This window comes from Anomaloglossus baeobatrachus, chromosome 6 (genome assembly GCF_048569485.1).
Source record: "Anomaloglossus baeobatrachus isolate aAnoBae1 chromosome 6, aAnoBae1.hap1, whole genome shotgun sequence".
Lineage (NCBI taxonomy): Eukaryota > Metazoa > Chordata > Amphibia > Anura > Aromobatidae > Anomaloglossus > Anomaloglossus baeobatrachus.
The window spans coordinates 237,969,404-237,989,822 of record NC_134358.1 but is presented as its reverse complement, the minus strand read 5'-3'; the positions used below and the strand labels follow the sequence as shown (position 1 = coordinate 237,989,822).

The 20,419-nt window shown below is 51.8% G+C and overlaps 1 protein-coding gene across 1 annotated transcript in view; it reads left to right on the top strand.

The window, feature by feature from the left end:
* Positions 1–20,419, top strand: part of SYCP2L (synaptonemal complex protein 2 like) — a 385,988-nt gene that overhangs the window by 310,766 nt on the left and 54,803 nt on the right. The window contains exon 19 of the mRNA XM_075316073.1: positions 12,222–12,346. Coding sequence (XP_075172188.1) covers positions 12,222–12,346 — 125 coding nt within the window. The remainder of the gene's footprint in view (positions 1–12,221; positions 12,347–20,419) is intronic.

Here is a 20,419-nt window from a genome sequence, read left to right as displayed (position 1 = left end):
CGCCTCCCTCCTCCTCAGAGAACGCCGTCAGCCATGTTTTCAGCAACTTCTGGCTGCAGCTGAGGGAGACCCGGGGCAGGGAATCTGGTGGCCACAAGCCACATCCGCAGCCCCTGGGGGAATCTGCCGGACAGGAGACGGAGTATCGTCAGGGACATGGCCCTGCGTCTACAGGTACTCTGTGTCCCCGTTGGGACGGTGCATGAAGCACCTTGGCCTCAGACGCAGCTGCGACTGCGGTGTGGATTTTTTGTCTGGGACTACCGCGCCGACCGTGCCTGTTTGCCGGCCGCGGTTTTTACTTTAGTCCCCGGCTTTTGCGGCCTAGTGTGTTAAACTCCCGCCCCTGAGCCTGCCAGTCAGGGAGAAAGGCGGGACGGTCGGTATGATGCCGACAGTGAGGGCTGGAGCGCACCTCGCTGTCCTCCGCCCCCCCCCCACTGATCACTATAGGCCACCAGATTCCCGCACTTTTGTGACTACAGGGACAGAGCCCTGCATCATAAGGTACTGTGTCCCCTGAGGGACGGTGCATGCAGCATCTGTGTTACAAACGCCGCAGCGGTTGCTGACTGGTTTGTGAGACTGGGACTACCGCGCCGACCGCGCCATGTTTGCCGGCCGCGTTTTTAAATTTAGTCCCCGGCTCTTACGGCCTAGTGCCATATACTCCCGTTCTCGGGCCTGCCAATCAGGGGTAACGACGGGACGGCCGACTGGACGTCGGCAGGGAGGGCTGGAGCATACGTTGGTATCCTCCTTCCCCCTCACTGAGCACTGGGGGGCACCAGTTTTTCAGGTGCTGTCCCCCCCTTGGTGCCGCAGTGTATATATATATATATATATATATATATATATGTTTATTTATATGGTATATGATCTCACTGTTCGGCAGCATTATTTGCTTTTGGCTGTATACCCTCACAGATTACTCTGCGGACGACATGCTGTTGTCTGCTCTTAAAGAGTAAGGGTGCCAAGGCACTGGCTTATTTTACAACCGGTACCTCTTGTGCGGCTATATTACAGGCACTGCACAAATGACAGCGACAGAGTTTGCATGATGGAATCAGCAAATCTCTGAATAGCTTTCACATTCCAGGACTCAGTCTCTGGACAGAGGGTCTGCTAAGATACTGGAAACCTTGCAGTCCAGACCGATAACACAGGGCCAGGGAGCGGTGAGTTCATCGCTCCCGGGTCCCTCTGGGTCGGTACAACATCCTGGGGTAACACCCAGATCCCAGAACTCCGTCATGGACCGCGGCCTATGATAGGCTAAGCGGGCCTGCTGGGAACCTTCCCCGAATTCATCAGGAGTGCGTGTTTTCGATCACTCTAACTCCAGAGGGGCCGTCCAGTAGCACAGAACTTGACGGACAAGCGCTTACTAAGCGCCTTATTGACACGCGTTACCCTTTTCCCCCCTGTCGGGCTTAAGGGTTGGGCTCAGTGTCACAGGGTGGATCCTCCAGTCTCTAGGCTGGCGGCTAGATCCGTAGTATTAGGGGCAGATGTCCATCTCTCACGAATGCCACTGACAGGCAAATAACGCTTATGATGAAATCCATCTATGAAGCCATAGTCGCATCTTTTGCTCCAGCCTTCGCAGCCGTGAGGGCACTCCAAGCTATCTCAGCTTCTCTGGCTGAGATTATTTCGGTTGCACATACATCTGCCACGCAGGTTGTGTCCTTCACTTCTCAGGCGTAGGTTTTTTCGTTCTACGCCATGAACGCCGTTCCTGGACTCTGCGAGCCGTACAGCGGTAGCATCAACCAATTCAGTGGCAGTCTGCAGGGCCATGTGGCTACGTGACGGGAAGGCAGGCTCTGCTTCCGAGAAGTTCTTAACCGGTTTGCCATTTTCTGGCGACCGTTTGTTTGGCGAGCAATTGGATGAAGTTACTAGACAGTCTCGTCCTTGCCCCAGTCCAAGACCGATGGGTGAGAGACATTCTGTCTCACGGTTACAGGATACAGCTCTGCTCTCGTCCTCAGACTCGTTTCTTCAGAACATCTCCGCCCCCCGAGTGAGCCGATGCACTTTTTCAGGCGGTGAACACTCTGAAGCCTCGATGTCACAAGGAGACTTCCTAGCATCAATTGACATCAAGGATGCTTATCTCCATGTGCCGATCGCACCCGAGCTTCAACGTCTTCTGCGTTTCGCCATCAGGGACGAACACTTTCAGTTCGTGGCACTGCCATTCGGCCTGGCGACAGCCCCACGGGTCTTCACCAAGGTCATGGCAGCAGTGGTGGCGGTCCTACAGGGCCACTCGGTGATCGCTTACCTAGACGATCCTCTAGTCAAGACACCCTCCTGGGTGGCATGTCAACACAACCTGACCATTGCTCTGGAGACTCTCCAGGGGTTCGGGTGGATCATCAAAATTCCAAGGTCAAAACTGACACCGACCCAATCACTGACTTATCTCGGGAGGGAGTATTATACTCTCTCAGCGATAGTGAAGCTTCCGCTGCAGTGTCAGCGTTCACTACAGACAGGGGTGCAATCTCTCCTTCGGGCCCAGTCACCCCTTGAGGCGCCTCATGCACTGTCCCAGGAAGATGGTGGCAGCAAGGGACGCAGTTCCCTTGCGCAGTTTCGTCTGCGTCCGATTCTATCGGACACCGCAAATGGGACAGGAGGTCGACGTCCCTAGACAAGAACGTCTCTCTTTCCCTTGCAGCAAAACCTCTCTTCAGTGGTGTCTTCTTTCCACTTCCTGGGTGAAGGAAAAATCCTTCCGGCCCCCAGCCGGGGCTGGGGTCACGACGGACGCGAGTCTGTCAGGGTGGGGAACGGTCTTCCTCCACCACTCGGCTCAGGGAACCTGGACTCCGACAGAGTCCTCCCCTCGGTTCAATGTTCTGGAGATAAGGGCAGTGGATCTAGCCCTAAGGGTGTTCCAGCGGTAGCTGGATGGCAGGCAGATCCGAATTCAGTCGGACAACGCCAAGGCAGTTGCGTACATCAACCACCAGGGCGGCACACGCAGTCATCAAGCTTTCCGAGCAGTTCGGCGGATTCGGCTGTGGGCGGAAGCCACAGCCTCCAACATCTCCGCAGTTCACATCCCGGGCGTAGAAAACTGTAAAGCAGATTTTCTCAGTCGCCAGGGCATGGACGCAGGGGAATGGTCTTCACCCGCACGTGTTTCTAGAGATCTGTTGCCGTTGGGGAACGCCGGACGTCGATCTAATGGCGTCTCAGCACTACAACAAAGTCCCGGCATTCATGGCTCGGTCCAAGGATCACAGAGCTCTGGCGGCAGACGCGCTAGTTCACGACTGGTCGCAGTTTCGACTGCCTTATGTATTTCCTCCTCTGGCACTACTGCCCAGAGTGTTACGCAAGATCAGGTCAGACTGTCGCCGCGCCATCCTCGTTGCTCCAGACTGGCCGAGGTGATCGTGGTACCCGGATCTGTGGCACCTCACGGTGGGTCAACCGTGGACTCTCCCAGACCGACCAGACTTGCTGCCTTAAGGGCCATATTTCCTTCTGAATTCTACGGCTCTAATCCTCACTGTGTGGTGGCTCCTAGCATCATCAGGGATATCTCCAGATGTCATTGCCACCATGAGACAGGCCAGGAAACCAACGTCCACCAAGATCTATCACAGGACTTGGAGGATCTTCTTATCCTGGTGCTCTGATCAGGGTTTTACTCCCTGGCCATTTGCCTTGCAAAGGGTGGCCTTCCTAGTGGCAGTCACATCACTCAGAAGAGTATCTCAGCTGGCAGCGCTGTCATGCAAAGCCCCCTTCCTTGTGTTTCACCAGGATAGGGTGGTTCTACGTCCGGTCCCGGACTTTCTCCCCTAAGGTATCCCCGTTTCGTCTTACCCTCTTTGGGTCCGCATCCAGTTCACCAATGTGAAAAGGATTTGCATTTATTAGATCTGGTGAGAGCACTCCGGCTCTACATTTCTCGCACGGCGCCCCTGCGCCGGTCTGATGCGCTCTTGTCCTTATCGCGGACCAGAGTAAGGGATTTCAGGTTTTCAAGTCAACCTTGGCTCGGTGAATCAAGGAACCGATTCTTGAAGCCTACCGTTCTTTTGGGCTTCCGATTCCTGCAGGGCTGAAGGCCCATTCTACCAGAGCCGTCGGTGTCCTGGGCATTGCGACACCAGGCTACGGCTCGGCAGGTGTGTCAGGCGGCTACCTGGTCGAGTCTGCACACTCTCACGAAACACTATCAGGTGCATGCCGATGATTCGGCAGATGCCAGCCTAGGTAGGCGACTCCTTCAGGCGGCAGTTGCCCACCTGTAAGAGGGGGCCGTTTTTCGGCTCTTTTTATCGAGGTATTCTTTTACCCACCCAGGGATTGCTTTTGGACATCCCAATTGTCTGGGTCTTCCAATGGAGCGACAAAGAAGAAGGGAATTTTGTTTACTTACCGTAAATTCCTTTTCTTCTAGCTCCTATTGGGAGACCCAGCACCCGCCCCTGTTCCCTTCGGGCTGTTGTTCTTTTGTTTACACATGTTGTTCATGTTCAATTGTTCTTTTGGTTCATGGTTTCAGTTCTCCGAACATCCTTCTGATTGAATTTACCTTAGACCAATTTATAAGTTTCCTCCTTCCTGCTTTTGCACCAAACTGAGGAGCCCGTGATGCACGGGAGGGTGTATAGCAGAGGGGAGGGGTTACACTTTTTAAAGTGTAATACCTTGTGTGGCCTCCGGAGGCAGAAGCTATACACCCAATTGTCTGGGTCTCCCAATAGGAGCTAGAAGAAAAGGAATTTACGGTAAGTAAACAAAATTCCCTTCTTTTTGTTTCTGTACAGGTTTCATCTTAGTTACATCTATTTGGCATCCCTTTTTTTTTTTTTTTTGTTTGTTCCCAATGAAACGACCCTTAGAAAATCACATAAGATTTTATTCCAAAGCATCATAACTGAGACATGGAAGCAAATCAAAAGCTGATTTTTTTTTTTTCCTGTGTTTCAAAGATTCTGGTAGAGTTGTATGGTTGACTCTAACCTGCAAACTAGGATCAGTGTAGGACCTGCTTGGAGTCAGATGAATCTGAGTTTCATGGATGTTTTACTAGTCCCATTGTACTATAGGGGATGGATCGGAGTGCTGTCCGACGTAAAAAAAAAAATCAGACCGCACACTGATATTACATAATGTGTGAATACAGCCCTAGTGAGAGATTAGCAGCTGCCCATATACAGTACATAGACTGGAGAGCAGGAATCCCTCGTGTATCTATGTAGCACATGTTGAGAATGTCATAGTATCATGGAGAATATTATGCAGATGTACTGAGTTGGGAATCCAACTTAGGGTGTGGTTGCTTTCTAGTTATTTCATCCCAATTTGTGTGTGAGCTCCTCCATCACTTCTCCCCATAGACTTAGGGCTCACTCACACTAGCGAATATTCTTTCATGTGAAAGAATCAGTCCTATTTATGCTAATGACAATCTGCTCAAACTGCTCCGAATCTTAGCCGAGTGTCATTTTACTGTGATCTGATTTTCTCACATGAAAATTTGACCACAGGAGAAGATTGAGAAGTTAATGTCTCCATTTTCACCATTGCATATGTCTGCGTATATGGAACTGCACACTGATGACATCTGAGTGCAGTCTGTTGTTTTGCATGGACCTGTAGAGTTGAATGGGTGGGCGCCGTCAGATATACGCTGCCAGTCTTGTCGTCAGGCATTTTTTTTTTCTCTCATGCCAAAATGGCATGACAAAAAAAAAAAAAGTTTATCCGCATTGCCCCATAGTATAACATTGTGCCAAGAGCGATCTGATTAAACCTTTTTCTTTGTCGCTCCTAATTGGGAGACCCAGACAATTGGGTGTATAGCTACTGCCTCCGGAGGCCACACAAAGCATTACACTAAAAAGTGTAAGGCCCCTCCCCTTCTGGCTATACACCCCCCGTGGGATCACGGGCTGCTCAGTTTTCAAGCTTTGTGCGAAGGAGGCACACATCCATGCAATAGCTCCACTGTTTAGTCAGCAGTAGCTGCTGACTATGTCGGATGGAAGAAAAGTGGGCCCATATAGGGCCCCCAGCATGCTCCCTTCTCACCCCACTTGCGGTTTGTAAGGTTGAGGTACCTATTGCTGGTACGGAGGCTGGAGCCCACATGCTGTTTTCCTTCCCCATCCCCCCTCAGGGCTCTGGGTGAAGTGGGATCTTACCGGTCTCCAGGCACTGAGACCGGGCTCCATCCACAGACCCAGAGAACCTGCTGGATTTGGAGCTGGGTATCCTCAGGGACAGGGCCCTGCGACATTACGGTACTCTGTGTCCCCGTACACATCGCGCACACACGCACCAGCATTGCTGGGAGTGTTAGTGCGCCAGGGACAAGAGCGCGGAGCGCTTGTGCTATTATTCACTGCAGCTTTGCTGAGTGAATTTATGTATTGGGAACTGCCGCGCCGGCCGCTGCTGGGTGTTTTACACTGTGGCGCGGCTGGGACTTGTGGTGCGCCGGGGACTTCCGCGCCGGCCGTGCACATAGGACGGCCGCGCTTATTACTCGAGTCCCCGGCTTTGCGGCCTAGTTTTCCTTTCGTTCCCGCCCCCAGCCCTGCCAGTCAGGGAAGGGGCGGGACGCTGTACAGTAAGTCAGCGCAGGGAGCTGGAGTCTGCTTTGCATTCTCCAGCCCCCTTCACTAGACTCAGTGGGACGCCGGGTTCCCGCTCTTGTCTCGGGCACGCCCTCGGCCCGCCCCTCTTCTCTGGACGCCGGCAGCCATTCCGGCACGCAGAGCGGGAAAACGGAGACAAGCGCTGAGCTAGCAGTCACAGGAGGCGCCACACACCTGCTTTTGTGCGGGCGGTAAGCGGCAGCTGCAGTGCTGACCCACTAATGCCGAAGTCTCCTGCTGTACTTTTGTACAGTCGCTATTCAGGATGCAGGCCTAGAAACAGCAGCTAAAAAGCAGCGGTGCTAAAGCACAGACTTTCTATGCTGCTTGTCTTGCATGTGCTGAAGTGTCATGTGTCCTTTGGGCTTGTATGCTATACATGGCTCTGTAATGGCTATTCTTGGCTGTCTACCCGCCTAGATGGCTAGCCAGCGGCAGCAAACAGCAAGGGTGCTAAGACACAAGCTTTCAATGCTGCTTGAATTGCATGTGCTGCAGTGTTTATTTTCATGTTTGTATGCTATACATTCACTGTATGTCGCTATTCTTGGCTAATGCTCCTAGATAACTTGACAACAGCAGCAGAAAAGCAAGGGTGCCTAGGCACAAGCTTTCAATGCTGCTTGGATTGCATGTGCTGCAGTGTTTATTTTCATGCGTGTATGCTATACATTCACTGTATGTAGCTATTCTTCGCTAATGCTCCTGAATAACTAGACAACAGCAGCAGAAAAGCAAAGGTGCCAAGGCACAAGCTTTCTAAGCTGCTTGTACTACATGTGCTGAAGTGTTTATTTGTACTTCATGCTTGTATGCTTTCACTGTAAGGTCGCTATTCTTAGCTAATGCTCCTAGATGGCTAGACAACAACAGCAAAAAAGCAGGGGTGCCAAGGCACAGGCTTTCTATGCTGCTTGTACTGCACGTGATACGGTTCCAGGGCCCCCAGTATGTGCAATTGCTCAACCGGGGTCTCCGCTACAGGTAGCCAAAAGACCACCTGTGATTCCTGTCCATGGACAGGGATGGAGTTGCAGTTTCCGCTGCTTTATTGTCTGTGATTATGACTAATAGCTTACAGACTTTGCAGTCCAGATAGACCTTGGCCAAGGTTGATTCAATGCCCCTGGCCACCCTGGCTTGGAATAAATCAGGGTTCCAGGGGGGTCCCATACATCCCAGGGTGCAGGCTCTGACACGGACGACAGTCCCAGACGGCCTAAGCGAGCTCCATGGAAACGGCCCTCGACTTCATCACTGGTCAGGGTCACCACAGGAGTACTCTCTGTATCAGGGGACAGACGTAGCTGTTCAGGACTCTGATCTTGAGACCGCTCTCAATCCGGATGCACCGGATGGTGACGCTATAGTGAATAATCTTATAGCGTCCATCAATGGAAAGTTGGGTGTTTCCCTCTCAACTCCTCCAGTGGATGAGTCAGCTTCACAGCAGGATAAATCCCTCTTTCAGTATCTCAAGTGTATATTGAGTATTTTTCTGGTCACTCTGACTCCAGAGAAGCAGTCCAGAATCTCCACGCTTATCCCGATAACAGTTTCTCCAACCGTATTTAGGATACGCGGTGTCTCTTCCCCCCTGACGTGGTCAAGCGCTAGACCCAGTGTCCAAAGGTGGATCCCCCAATCTCCAGGCTTGCGGCTAGATCTATAGTTGCAGTGGAAGATGGGACTTCACTTAAACATGCCATTGACAGACAGACCTCTCGTTGCAATCTGTCTATGAAGCTATCGGCGGATCGGTTGCTCCGGCATTCGCAGCCGTAGAGGCACTCCAAGCTATTTCAGCTAGTATTGCGCAGGGGGACGCTGTCACATGTACATCTTGGCCGCAGTAGCGTCCTTAACCTCGCAATGTCGGCATTGCGACTCAAGCTGTTAATGCTGTCCTGGACGCTACGAGCCGTACGTCAGTGGCGTCCGCCAACTCCGTGTTTTTACGCAGAGCCTAGTGGTTAAGGGATTGGAGCAGATGCTGCTTCCAAAAAGGTGCTTAACCAGGTTGCCGTTATCTGGTGACAGACTGTTTAGTGAGTGGTTGGATGTAATCATTCAACTGTACAAGGGTACGGATTCTTCCTTACCCCGGCCCACATCAAACAAAACCCAACAGGAGAATGGACAGTCGAGGTTTCGGTCCTTCCCAGGCTCGGGCAGGTCCCAGTGGTCCTCGTCCAAAAGGACGCAAAAGGCTCAGAGGGGCGCAGATTCCTGGCGGGCTCCATCACGCCCGGGGAAAGCAGCAGGAGGAACCGCTACCACGGCGTTTTCCTCATGACTTTCAGCCCTCTCACTCCGCGTCCCCGATCGGTCGCAGACTCCCCCGCTTTAGCGACACTTACCTGCCACAGGTCAAAGGCCGGTGGATGAGAGACAGTTTGTCCCAAAACTTCCTCACCGGCCGAGCCGAGGCTCTTCTGAAGGCAGAAAGAGTAGTAATCCCTGTTCCTCCTCAGGAACAAGATACGCTTTTTACTCCGATCTGGTCGTAGTGCCAACATAAAACGGCTCACCTAGCACGTGAAAACCAGGCGGTTCCGGATGGAATCCCTCCGCTCCGTCATTGCCTCAATGTCTCAAAGAGATTTCCTAGCATCAATAGACATCAGGATGCTTATCTCAACGTGCCGATTGCTCCAGGACACCGGCGTTTGCTACCATTCGTTATTGAAGACGAGCATCTTCAGTTCGTAGCCCTACCCTTCGGTCTGGCGACAGCCCCACGGGTTTTCACCGACTTCACGGCAGCAGTGTGAGCAGTCCCGCACTCTCAGGGTCACTCTGTGATCCCTTATTTAGGCAACCTACTTGTCAAGGCACTCTCTTAAGAGGCATGCCAACACAGCCTGAACATGGCGCTGGAGACTTTCCAGGGTTTCGGGTGGGTCTTCAACTTTTCAAAGTTAAACCCAATCGCTGGCATATCTTGGCAAGGAGTTTTCACACTCTCTCAGCGATAGTGAAGCGTCCGCTGGACAAACAGCGTTCACTACAGACGGGGGTGCAGTCTCTCTTTCAAGGAGACGCCTCATCCAGAGGCAGTCCCTTTCACGCAGTTTCATCTGCGTCCACTTCAATGGAACATTCTTCGCTAATGGGAGGAGTAGTCGACGTCCCTACACAGGAACGTCCCTCTTTCTCAGACGTTCAAGAACTCTTTTCAGAGGAGTCCACTCTTCAGATCAATTGTCTGGAGCTCTGGGCAGTGTATATTGCTCTACAAGCCTTCCTGCAGTGGCTGGAAAGCAAACAGATCCGAATTCAGTCGGACAATCCACAGCGGTGGCATACATCAACCACCAAGGCGGACTACGCAGTCGGCGAGACTTCCAGGAAGTTCGCCGGATTCTGCTGTGGGTGGCAGACAGAGCATACACCATATCCGCAGTTACCAGGGCGTGGACGCAGCAGAATGGTCTCTGCACCCGGACGGGTGTCAAGAATCGGCACAATAGCAAGGTCCCGATTTTCATTGCGATCAAAGAGCTCTGGCGACAGGCATCTCACGGTCGGTCAACCGTGGGCACTACCAGACCGGCCAGACTTACTGTCCCAAGGGCCGTTTTTTCCATCTGAATTCTACGGCCCTGAACCTACTGTGTGGCCATTGAGTCCTGGATCCTAGTGTCCTCAGGATTATCCCAAGGGGTCGTTGCCACTATGAGTCAGGCTAGGAAGCCCACGTCTGCTAAGATCTACCACGGACGTGGAAGATTTTCTTATACTGGTGCTCTGTACAAGGAGTGTCCCCCGGGCCATTGGCATTGCCTACTCTTCTTTCCTTCCTGCAATTTCGGTTGGAAAAGGGCTTGTCGCTCGGCTCCCTTAAAGGGCAAGGCTTGGCGCTATTGGTGTTTTTTTCAGAGGCGTCTAGCACGACTTCCTCAGGTACGCACGTTCCTGCAGGGGGTTTGTCATATCGTCCCCCCGTGCAAGCGGCCGTTAGATCCATGGGATCTGAACAGGGTACTACTTGCTCTCCAGAAGCCGCCTTTCGAGCCTCTGACGAATGTTTCACCTTCTCGACTATCTCAGAAAGTGGCCTTTCTGGTAGCGATCACGTCTCTTCGGACAGTGTCTGAGCTAGCAGCACTGTCATCCAAGGCTCCCTTCCTGGTGTTCCACCAGGACAAGGTAGTGTTGCGCCTCATTCAGGAGTTTCTCCCTAAGGTAGTATCCTCGTTTCATATTAATCAGGATATCTCCTTACCTTCCTTTTGTCCTCATCCGGTTCATCGGTATGAAAAGGACTTACATTTGTTAGATCTAGTGAGACCACTCAGAATCTACATTTCCCGCACGGCGCCTTTGCGCCGCTCGGATACACTCTTTGTCCTTGTCGCTGGTAAGCGCAAAGGGTCGCAGGCTTCCAAATCCACCCTGGCTCGATAGATCAAAGAACCAATTCTTGAAGCCTACCGTTCTGCTAGGCTTCCGGTTCCATCACGGCTGAACGCCCATTCAACCAGAGCCGTGGGTACGTCCTGGGCATTACGTCACCAGGCTACGGCTCAACAGATGTGCCAGGCAGCTACCTGGTAGAGTCTGCACACTTTCACCATACATTATCAGGTGCATGCCTACGCTTCGGCGAACGCCGGCCTAGGTAGAGGAGTCCTGCAGACGGCAGTTGCCTCCTCGTAAGGGAGAGCTGTTTTGCAGCTCTAACATGAGGTATTAAGTTACCCACCCAGGGACAGCTTTTGGACGTCCCAATTGTCTGGGTCTCCCAATTAGGAGCGACAAAGAAGAAGGGAATTTTGTTACTTACCGTAAATTCCTTTTCTTCTAGCTCCAATTGGGAGACCCAGCACCCGCCCTGTTGTCCTTCGGGATTTTTGTTTTTTTTGCGGGTATACATGTTGTTCATGTTGAACGGTTTTCAGTTCTCCGATGTTATTCGGAGGGAATTTGTTTAAACCAGTTATTGGCTTTCCTCCTTCTTGCTTTAGCACTAAAACTGAGCAGCCCGTGATCCCACGGGGGGTGTATAGCCAGAAGGGGAGGGGCCTTACACTTTTTAGTGTAATGCTTTGTGTGGCCTCCGGAGGCAGTAGCTATACACCCAATTGTCTGGGTCTCCCAATTGGAGCTAGAAGAAAAGGAATTTACGGTAAGTAACAAAATTCCCTTCTTATAGGTACTTGGCCATGTTATACACCAGTGTAAACAAGTCTTTCATCCCGACTTAATTTTGATAACTCGGTGAACTTGCATGTCCATCCCTTTTATTTATTTTTATTTTTCTTTCTCCCCCTCGCCCCCCCACCCCCAACTGAATTATGAGTTTAGGTGAGTATGGGAGGTTCATGGGTGGAGAATAACTTTGTAATATAGCTCATCACAGACCTATCCTTCATTATATTTCCATGTACTATTTATACAAGGTCAGTTGAAAAAAATGACCATTAAGCTGGTGTTTTGGCCGTAAAAGAAAGTAAGAGAATTAACCAATCCTGTGCTAAAGATGTTGCCTCCGACTAAATCATTAATCATGACACCTTTTTAGACTTTGTGAACATTGCATTCTCCTGACGAACACCTCTGTTACTGTCTCTACAGGCGTTGCTTCCGGTGACCTAGAAGACGAAGTGTTTCACTCAGACACCCAGGGAGCGAGCACTACAGAAAGCAGCTTCAACTCTCACCTTGAAAGTTTTATTGGAAACCTTAAAAACAAATTGACGGTGAATAAAATCTTTCTTTCCATTTTGTTCATGTTCTGTCATTTGTAAGGACTTGCTATCTTTAGCAGCCTTGCAGAATACAGCTGGGACAAGACAGTAACCATAAGCTTATGCAGTATCCAACCAATTGAAGAACAACAACAAAAACAACAAACAGCCAACTGAATGCAATAATTGGCTCCTGATTGATTTTTAATACTTTTTTCCCAATAAAATGACATTAGCTTCACACAGCCTTTTCCTGAAGGAGTATACACTTTTCCATATTCATTTTTGAATGCTCTATGCAAATGTACAAACTTTGTCTAAGAACAGATAATGGAACTGCATGTTTTTCATGTTATGATTAGCAATGAGCAGGTCCGAGCTTTAAAGGGAACCTTTCAGGTGTAATATGCACCCAGGATCACGAGCAGTTCTGGGTACATATTGCTAATCCCTGCCTAACCGCCCTCTATCTAGTAACCTAGATGGAAATCTTTAGAAAAAGTATTTCTAAAGATCTTTACCATATGGTAATGAGCGCAGGGACTAGTCCCGAGGGCATTATATCCCCCCGACTAGTCCGTCCTCTTAGCATGTTAGCACGCCCACAGGGGCGTACTAACATGCTATTCAGTACAGTGTCACAGGTGGTGCCGCATGTACCGGAGTTCACTCTTCTTAATACCATGCACTTCCAGTCATACGCAGTATGAAGCCAGCTGTACACATCCCGGCTTCAGAGAGGCCTGCTGCGCATGACTGGAAGTGTCCGCCATACAGCTCAGCATTCACTGTGGACACAGGTACTCACGTCACTGCTGGTGTCGCTACATTGAACAGCATGTTGGTACGTCCCTGTGGACGTACTAATATGCTAAGAGGGCGGACTAGTCGGAGGATATAACGCCCTTGGGAGTAGTCCCTGCTCTTATTACCATAAGATAAAATATCTTTAGAAATACTTTCCCTAAAGACCTCTTTATCTATGCTAGTGTATACAGGTATAGTTAGGCAGGGATTAGCTATAAGTACACAGAACTGCTTGTGGTTCTGGGTGCATATTGCACTGACAGGTTCCCTTTAAAGTTCGGTATTTGTATTCAACACAGACTTAACAAAAAATATCAGTTTTCAGAGTTTTGGAGCTTATGCAAACTACTCGAGCGAGAATCACTGTACCCAGGTATTCTCAGTGCTCCGCGCAGTGCGAGTTGCTTGCAGTGTTTTATTGGCTCGCACTGGGGGTAAAATTGGCGTTATCGAGTTAGTGTGCACAAAACAAAATGTAATATGGGAAGACTCTGTCCTCCCTCCCCCCAGATGTGCTTTGTTGATGGCTGTTTGTAAGTGGAGCAAAAGTGTCCAATCGGTGACATCCACTGGGGTTCTAGTCCAGTGTGGGTCCAGAAGAGAACTTTATATCTAACGTTTGGCTGAAACCAGTAGTAGTCGTGGTTGCAGGGGTTTCCAGGCTGCAGCGCAGCAAGTAGTTAGCCCCTTGCGTCCCGGTCACCACTCTTGCAGGGATGCTTTCGCCACATCCGACACACAAATATGCTACTTTCTTCGGCGCTCTATTGGGAGACCCAGACGATTGGGTGTATAGCACTGCCTCCGGAGGCCACACAAAGCAATTACACTAAAAAGTGTAAGGCCCCTCCCCTTCTGGCTATACACCCCCAGTGGGATCACTGGCTCACCAGTTTTCTGCTTTGTGCGAAGGAGGTCAGACATCCACGCATAGCTCCACTGTTTAGTCAGCAGTAGCTGCTGACTATATCGGATGGAAGAAAAGAGGGCCCATATGGGGCCCCCAGCATGCTCCCTTCTTACCCCACTTGTGGTTTGTAAGGTTGAGGTACCCATTGCGGGTACGGAGGCTGGAGCCCACATGCTGTTTTCCTTCCCCATCCCCCTGAAGGGCTCTGAGGAAGTGGGATCTTACCGGCCACCTAGCCCTGAGGCCGGGCTCCATCCACAGACCCATAGAACCTGCTGGATGTGGAGCGGGAGTGCCGTTCAGGGACAAGGCCCTGCAACTTTCAGGTACTCTGTGTCCCCGTATGGCAGACCACGCGCACCCCAGGCTTGCTGGGTGTGCTAGTGCGCCGGGGACTGTAGCGCTGTGCGCTGGGCTTATAGTCCCCGCAGATTACTGGGAGACTTTATGTGTGTGGATCGCCGCGCCGACCGCCCCTGGAGCGGCGGCGCAGCTGCGACTTGTAGTGCGCCGGGGTCGCGCCGACCGCGCTTTTACGGCGGCGGCGCTTCTAACTTTAGTCCCCGGCTTTCTGCGGCCTAGCTCCGCTTCGTTAACGCCCCCTACCCTGTCAATCAGGGTAGGGGAGAGACGTTATTCAATCGGCAGCGCCGAGGGCTGGAGCACGATTTACATGCTCCAGCCCTCTCACTGAGCACAGTAGGACACAGGCTTCGCGCTTTTTCTCTGTGCACGCCCTAGGCCCGCCCCCAGGCTTGCAGCTCCCCAGGACGCCGGCAGCCATTATACACATGCAGTCTGGCTGGAGAACGGACGCAGGCTCTGAGGGACCCAGGCTAGGGGTTTCTGGCGACCACACACCCGCGCTAAGCGGGCGGTAAGCAGCACATACGTGCAGCCCCACTAGTGCCACGGTGTTATATTTTTCGCTGTACATAGACACTGCTGTGTCTAGATATATTTAATACTGCACTGTAAGGTCGCTTCTTGGCTGTACACCCTATATTGCTTTGAGGAGACAACAGCATGTCATCCGCAAAACGCAAGGGTGCCAAGGCACGGGCTGTATACACTACTTGTACAGCATGTGGGGCTAATCTACCAGCAGGCTCCAACGACTCTCATTGTGTGCAATGTTCAGTCCCAGTGGCACTTCGTCAGCCAGAGCCTATTGTGGTGGTAGCCCAGGCAGAGACGCCTGTGAACCCTGCCCCGGTGACGGGGACAGAATTTGCAGTCTTTGCTGATAAAATGTCTGTGACTATGACAAAAATCCTGGAAACCTTGCAGTCCAGGCCAGTTGCTCAGACCATAGACACTGCTGTGTCTATGTTCCCCGGTCCCCCTCAGTTGGAACTAATCCGTACTTCAAGGGGGTCCCAGGCATCACAGGCTGAGGGCTCTGACTCCGATGACAGTCCCAGTCCGCCTAAGCGAGCTCGCTGGGAGAGACCCTCCACGTCATCACGCGGATCAGGGTCTCAGCGAGAAGGGTCCCTATATGAGGGTTCAGAGGTGGGTGATCAGGAGTCTTGTCCTGACGCCGCACTCAATTTGGATACGCCAGATGGTGACGCCATGGTAAATGACCTTATAGCGGCCATCAATAGGCTGTTGGATATTTCTCCCCCAGCCCCTTCTGCAGAGGAGGCAGCTGCACAGCAGGAGAAATTCCATTTCCTGTATCCCAAGCGTAAATTGAGTACTTTTCTGGACCACTCTGACTTCAGAGAATCCATCCAGAAACATAATACTTATCCGGACAAGCGTTTTTCTAAACGCCTTAAGGATACACGGTATCCTTTTCCCCCTGACGTGGTCAAACGCTGGACCCAGTGTCCAAAAGTGGACCCTCCAATATCCAGGCTTGCGGCTAGATCCATAGTTGCAATGGAGGATGGGGCTTCACTTAAAGATGCCAATGACAGACAGATGGACCTTTGGTTGAAATCTGTCTATGAAGCTATCGGCGCGTCGTTTGCTCCAGCATTCGCGGCCGTGTGGGCGCTCCAAGCTATTTCAGCTGGTCTGGCACAGGTGGACTCTCTCATACGTCCAGCAGTGCCGCAAGTGGCGTCCCTAACTACGCAAATGTCTGCGTTTGCGACCTACGCTATCAATGCGGTACTGGACTCTACGAGCCGTACCTCAATGGCATCTGCTAACTCTGTAGTTTTGCGCAGAGCCTTGTGGTTAAAGGAATGGAAAGCAGATTCTGCTTCTAAAAAATGTTTAACCAGCTTGCCATTATCTGGAGACAGACTGTTTGGTGAGCAATTGGCGGAAATCATCAAACAGTCCAAAGGTAAGGACTCCTCCTTACCCCAGCCCAGATCAAGCAAACCTCCACAGAGGAAGTGGCAGTCAAAGTTTCGGTCCTTTCGAGGCTCGGGCAAGCCCCAATTCTCCTCGTCCAAAGGGACTCAGAAAGAGCAAAGGAGCTCTGATTCCTGGCGGGCTCACTCACGCCCCAAGAAAGCAACCGGAGGTACCGCTTCCAAGGCGGCTGCCTCATGACTTTCGTCCGCCTCCCTCCGCATCCTCGGTCGGTGGCAGGCTCTCCCGCTTTTGCGACATTTGGCTGCCACAGGTCAAAGACCGGTGGGTAACAGACATTTTGTCTCACGGGTACAGGATAGAGTTCAGTTCTCGTCCTCCGCCTCGGTTCTTCAGAACTTCCCCACATCCCGACCGAGCAGATGCCCTTCTGCAGGCGGTGAATTCTCTAAGAGCAGAAGGAGTGGTGGTCCCTGTTCCTCTTCAGGAACGAGGTCAAGGTTTTTACTCCAATCTCTTTGTGGTGCCAAAAAAGGACGGCTCATTCCGTCCTGTTCTGGACCTAAAACTGCTCAACAAGCATGTGAACGCCAGGCGGTTCCGGATGGAATCCCTCCGCTCAGTCATTGCCTCAATGTCTCAAGGAGATTTCCTAGCATCAATAGACATCAAGGATGCTTATCTCCACGTGCCGATTGCTACAGAGCACCAACGCTTTCTACGCTTCGTGATAGGAGACGACCATCTTCAGTTCGTAGCTCTGCCATTTGGTCTAGCGACAGCCCCACGGGTGTTCACCAAGATCATGGCGGCAGTGGTAGCAGTCTTGCACTCTCAGGGACACTCTGTGATCCCTTACTTGGATGATCTACTGGTCAAGGCACCCTCTCAAGAGGCATGCCAACTCAGCTTGACTGTTGCACTGGAGACTCTCCAGACGTTCGGGTGGATCATCAACTTCTCAAAGTCAAATCTGTCACCGACCCAATCACTAACGTATCTTGGCATGGAGTTTCATACTCTCTCAGCGATAGTGAAGCTTCCGCTGGACAAGCAGAGGTCACTACAGACTGGGGTGCAGGCTCTCCTTCAAAGTCAGTCGCACTCCTTAAGACGCCTCATGCACTTCCTCGGGAAGATGGTGGCGGCAATGGAAGCGGTTCCGTTTGCGCAGTTTCATCTGCGCCCACTTCAATGGGACATTCTCCGCCAATGGGACGGGAAGTCAACATCCCTGGACAGGAAAGTCTCCCTTTCCCAGACGGCCAAAGACTCTCTGCAGTGGTGGCTTCTTCCCACCTCATTATCACAGGGAAGATCCTTCCTACCACCGTCTTGGGCGGTGGTCACGACAGACGCGAGTCTGTCAGGGTGGGGAGCAGTTTTTCTCCACCACAGGGCTCAGGGTACGTGGACTCAGCAGGAGTCCACCCTTCAGATCAATGTTCTGGAAATCAGAGCAGTGTATCTTGCCCTACTAGCCTTCCAGCAGTGGCTGGAAGGAAGGCAGATCCGAATTCAGTCGGACAACTCCACAGCGGTGGCATACATCAACCACCAAGGGGGGACACGCAGTCGGCAAGCCTTCCAGGAAGTCCGGCGGATTCTGATGTGGGTGGAAGCCACAGCCTCCACCATATCCGCAGTTCACATCCCCGGCGTAGAAAACTGGGAAGCAGACTTCCTCAGTCGCCAGGGCATGGACGCAGGGGAATGGTCCCTTCACCCAGACGTGTTTCAGGAAATCTGTCGCCGCTGGGGGGTGCCGGACGTCGACCTAATGGCGTCACGGCACAACAACAAGGTCCCAACCTTCATGGCACGGTCTCGCGATCAAAGAGCGCTGGCGGCAGACGCCCTAGTGCAAGATTGGTCGCAGTTCCGGCTCCCTTATGTGTTTCCACCTCTGGCACTCTTGCCCAGAGTGCTACGCAAGATCAGATCCGATTGCAGCCGCGTCATACTTGTCGCCCCAGACTGGCCGAGGAGGGCGTGGTATCCGGATCTGTGGCAGCTCACGGTCGGCCAACCGTGGGCACTACCAGACCGACCAGACTTACTGTCCCAAGGGCCGTTTTTCCATCGGAATTCTGCGGCCCTGAACCTGACTGTGTGGCCATTGAGTCCTGGATCCTAGCGTCTTCAGGATTGTCCCTAGGGGTCGTTGCCACCATGAGACAGGCTAGGAAGCCCACGTCCGCTAAGATCTACCACAGAACGTGGAGGATATTCTTATCCTGGTGCTCTGCTCAGGGAGTGTCTCCCTGGCCATTTGCATTGCCTACCTTTCTTTCTTTCCTGCAATCTGGGTTAGAAAAAGGTTTGTCGCTCGGCTCCCTTAAAGGTCAGGTCTCGGCGCTATCCGTCTTTTTTCAGAGGCGTTTGGCACGCCTTCCTAAGGTGCGCACGTTCCTACAGGGGGTTTGCCATATCGTACCCCCGTACAAGCGGCCGTTAGATCCATGGGATCTGAACAGGGTACTAGTTGCCCTCCAGAAGCCGCCCTTCGAGCCTCTGAGGGAGGTTTCACTTTCTAGACTATCACAGAAAGTGGCTTTTCTGGTAGCGATCACATCTCTTCGGAGAGTGTCTGAGCTGGCAGCACTATCATCCAAGGCTCCCTTCCTGGTCTTCCACCAGGACAAGGTAGTGCTGCGCCCCATTCAGGAGTTTCTCCCGAAGGTGGTATCCTCTTTTCATCTTAATCAGGATATCTCTTTGCCTTCGTTTTGTCCTCATGCAGTTCATCGGTATGAGAAGGATTTACATTTGTTAGATCTGGTGAGAGCACTCAGAATCTACATTTCCCGCACGGCGCCCTTGCGCCGTTCGGATGCACTCTTTGTCCTTGTCGCTGGTAAGCGCAAAGGGTCGCAGGCTTCTAAGGCCACCCTGGCTCGATGGATCAAAGAACCAATTCTTGAAGCCTACCGTTCTGCTGGGCTTCCGGTTCCATCAGGGCTGAAGGCCCATTCTACCAGAGCCGTGGGTGCATCCTGGGCATTACGACACCAGGCTACGGCTCAACAGGTGTGCCAGGCAGCTACCTGGTCGAGTCTGCACACTTTCACCAAACATTATCAGGTGCTTCGGCGGACGCCAGCCTAGGTAGAAGAGTCCTGCAGGCGGCAGTTGCCTCCCCGTAGGGGAGGGCTGTCTTGCAGCTCTAACATGAGGTATTTCTTTACCCACCCAGGGACAGCTTTTGGACGTCCCAATCGTCTGGGTCTCCCAATAGAGCGCCGAAGAAGAAGGGAATTTTGTTACTTACCGTAAATTCCTTTTCTTCTAGCTCTTATTGGGAGACCCAGCACCCGCCCTGTTGTCCTTCGGGATTTTTGGTTTGTTTGCGGGTACACATGTTGTTCATGTTGAACGGTTTTCAGTTCTCCGATGTTACTCGGAGTGAATTTGTTTAAACCAGTTATTGGCTTTCCTCCTTCTTGCTTTTGCACTAAAACTGGTGAGCCAGTGATCCCACTGGGGGTGTATAGCCAGAAGGGGAGGGGCCTTACACTTTTTAGTGTAATTGCTTTGTGTGGCCTCCGGAGGCAGTGCTATACACCCAATCGTCTGGGTCTCCCAATAAGAGCTAGAAGAAAAGGAATTTACGGTAAGTAACAAAATTCCCTTCTTTAACCAGTGTAAGTTTACTTGCAACCAACATATAGATATCTTCAAATCGCATTACACGGGCACTGTTTCTTACCCCGACAGGGTTCCCTTTTCACGACTCAATTTATTGGCCGACCACTTCCCTGGCACCTGAGCTTCATTGGATGCTTGTAGGCCCCTCATACTCTTGTCTGACGCCATACTCCACTGGCAGATTCAAAAAGTCCTTTCAGCCCTCTCTATCCCACCCACAGGGATTTAGCTTGTGTTATTGAAGTGGCCTATAACGACCGCACTTCTCAGCCCGTGCTTCTGGCCAGGACCTACTCTTCTCCTTTAAGGGCCCACTGACCACCTGTCTCACAAAGGGATTTGTTGGGTATTCTCTCCAGGAAATCGGACGCCAACCTGACCGTCTGGACTTTACCCTTTCTCTGGAATGCAGCTACACCAGTCCTCCAGTGAGCAGGACCCCG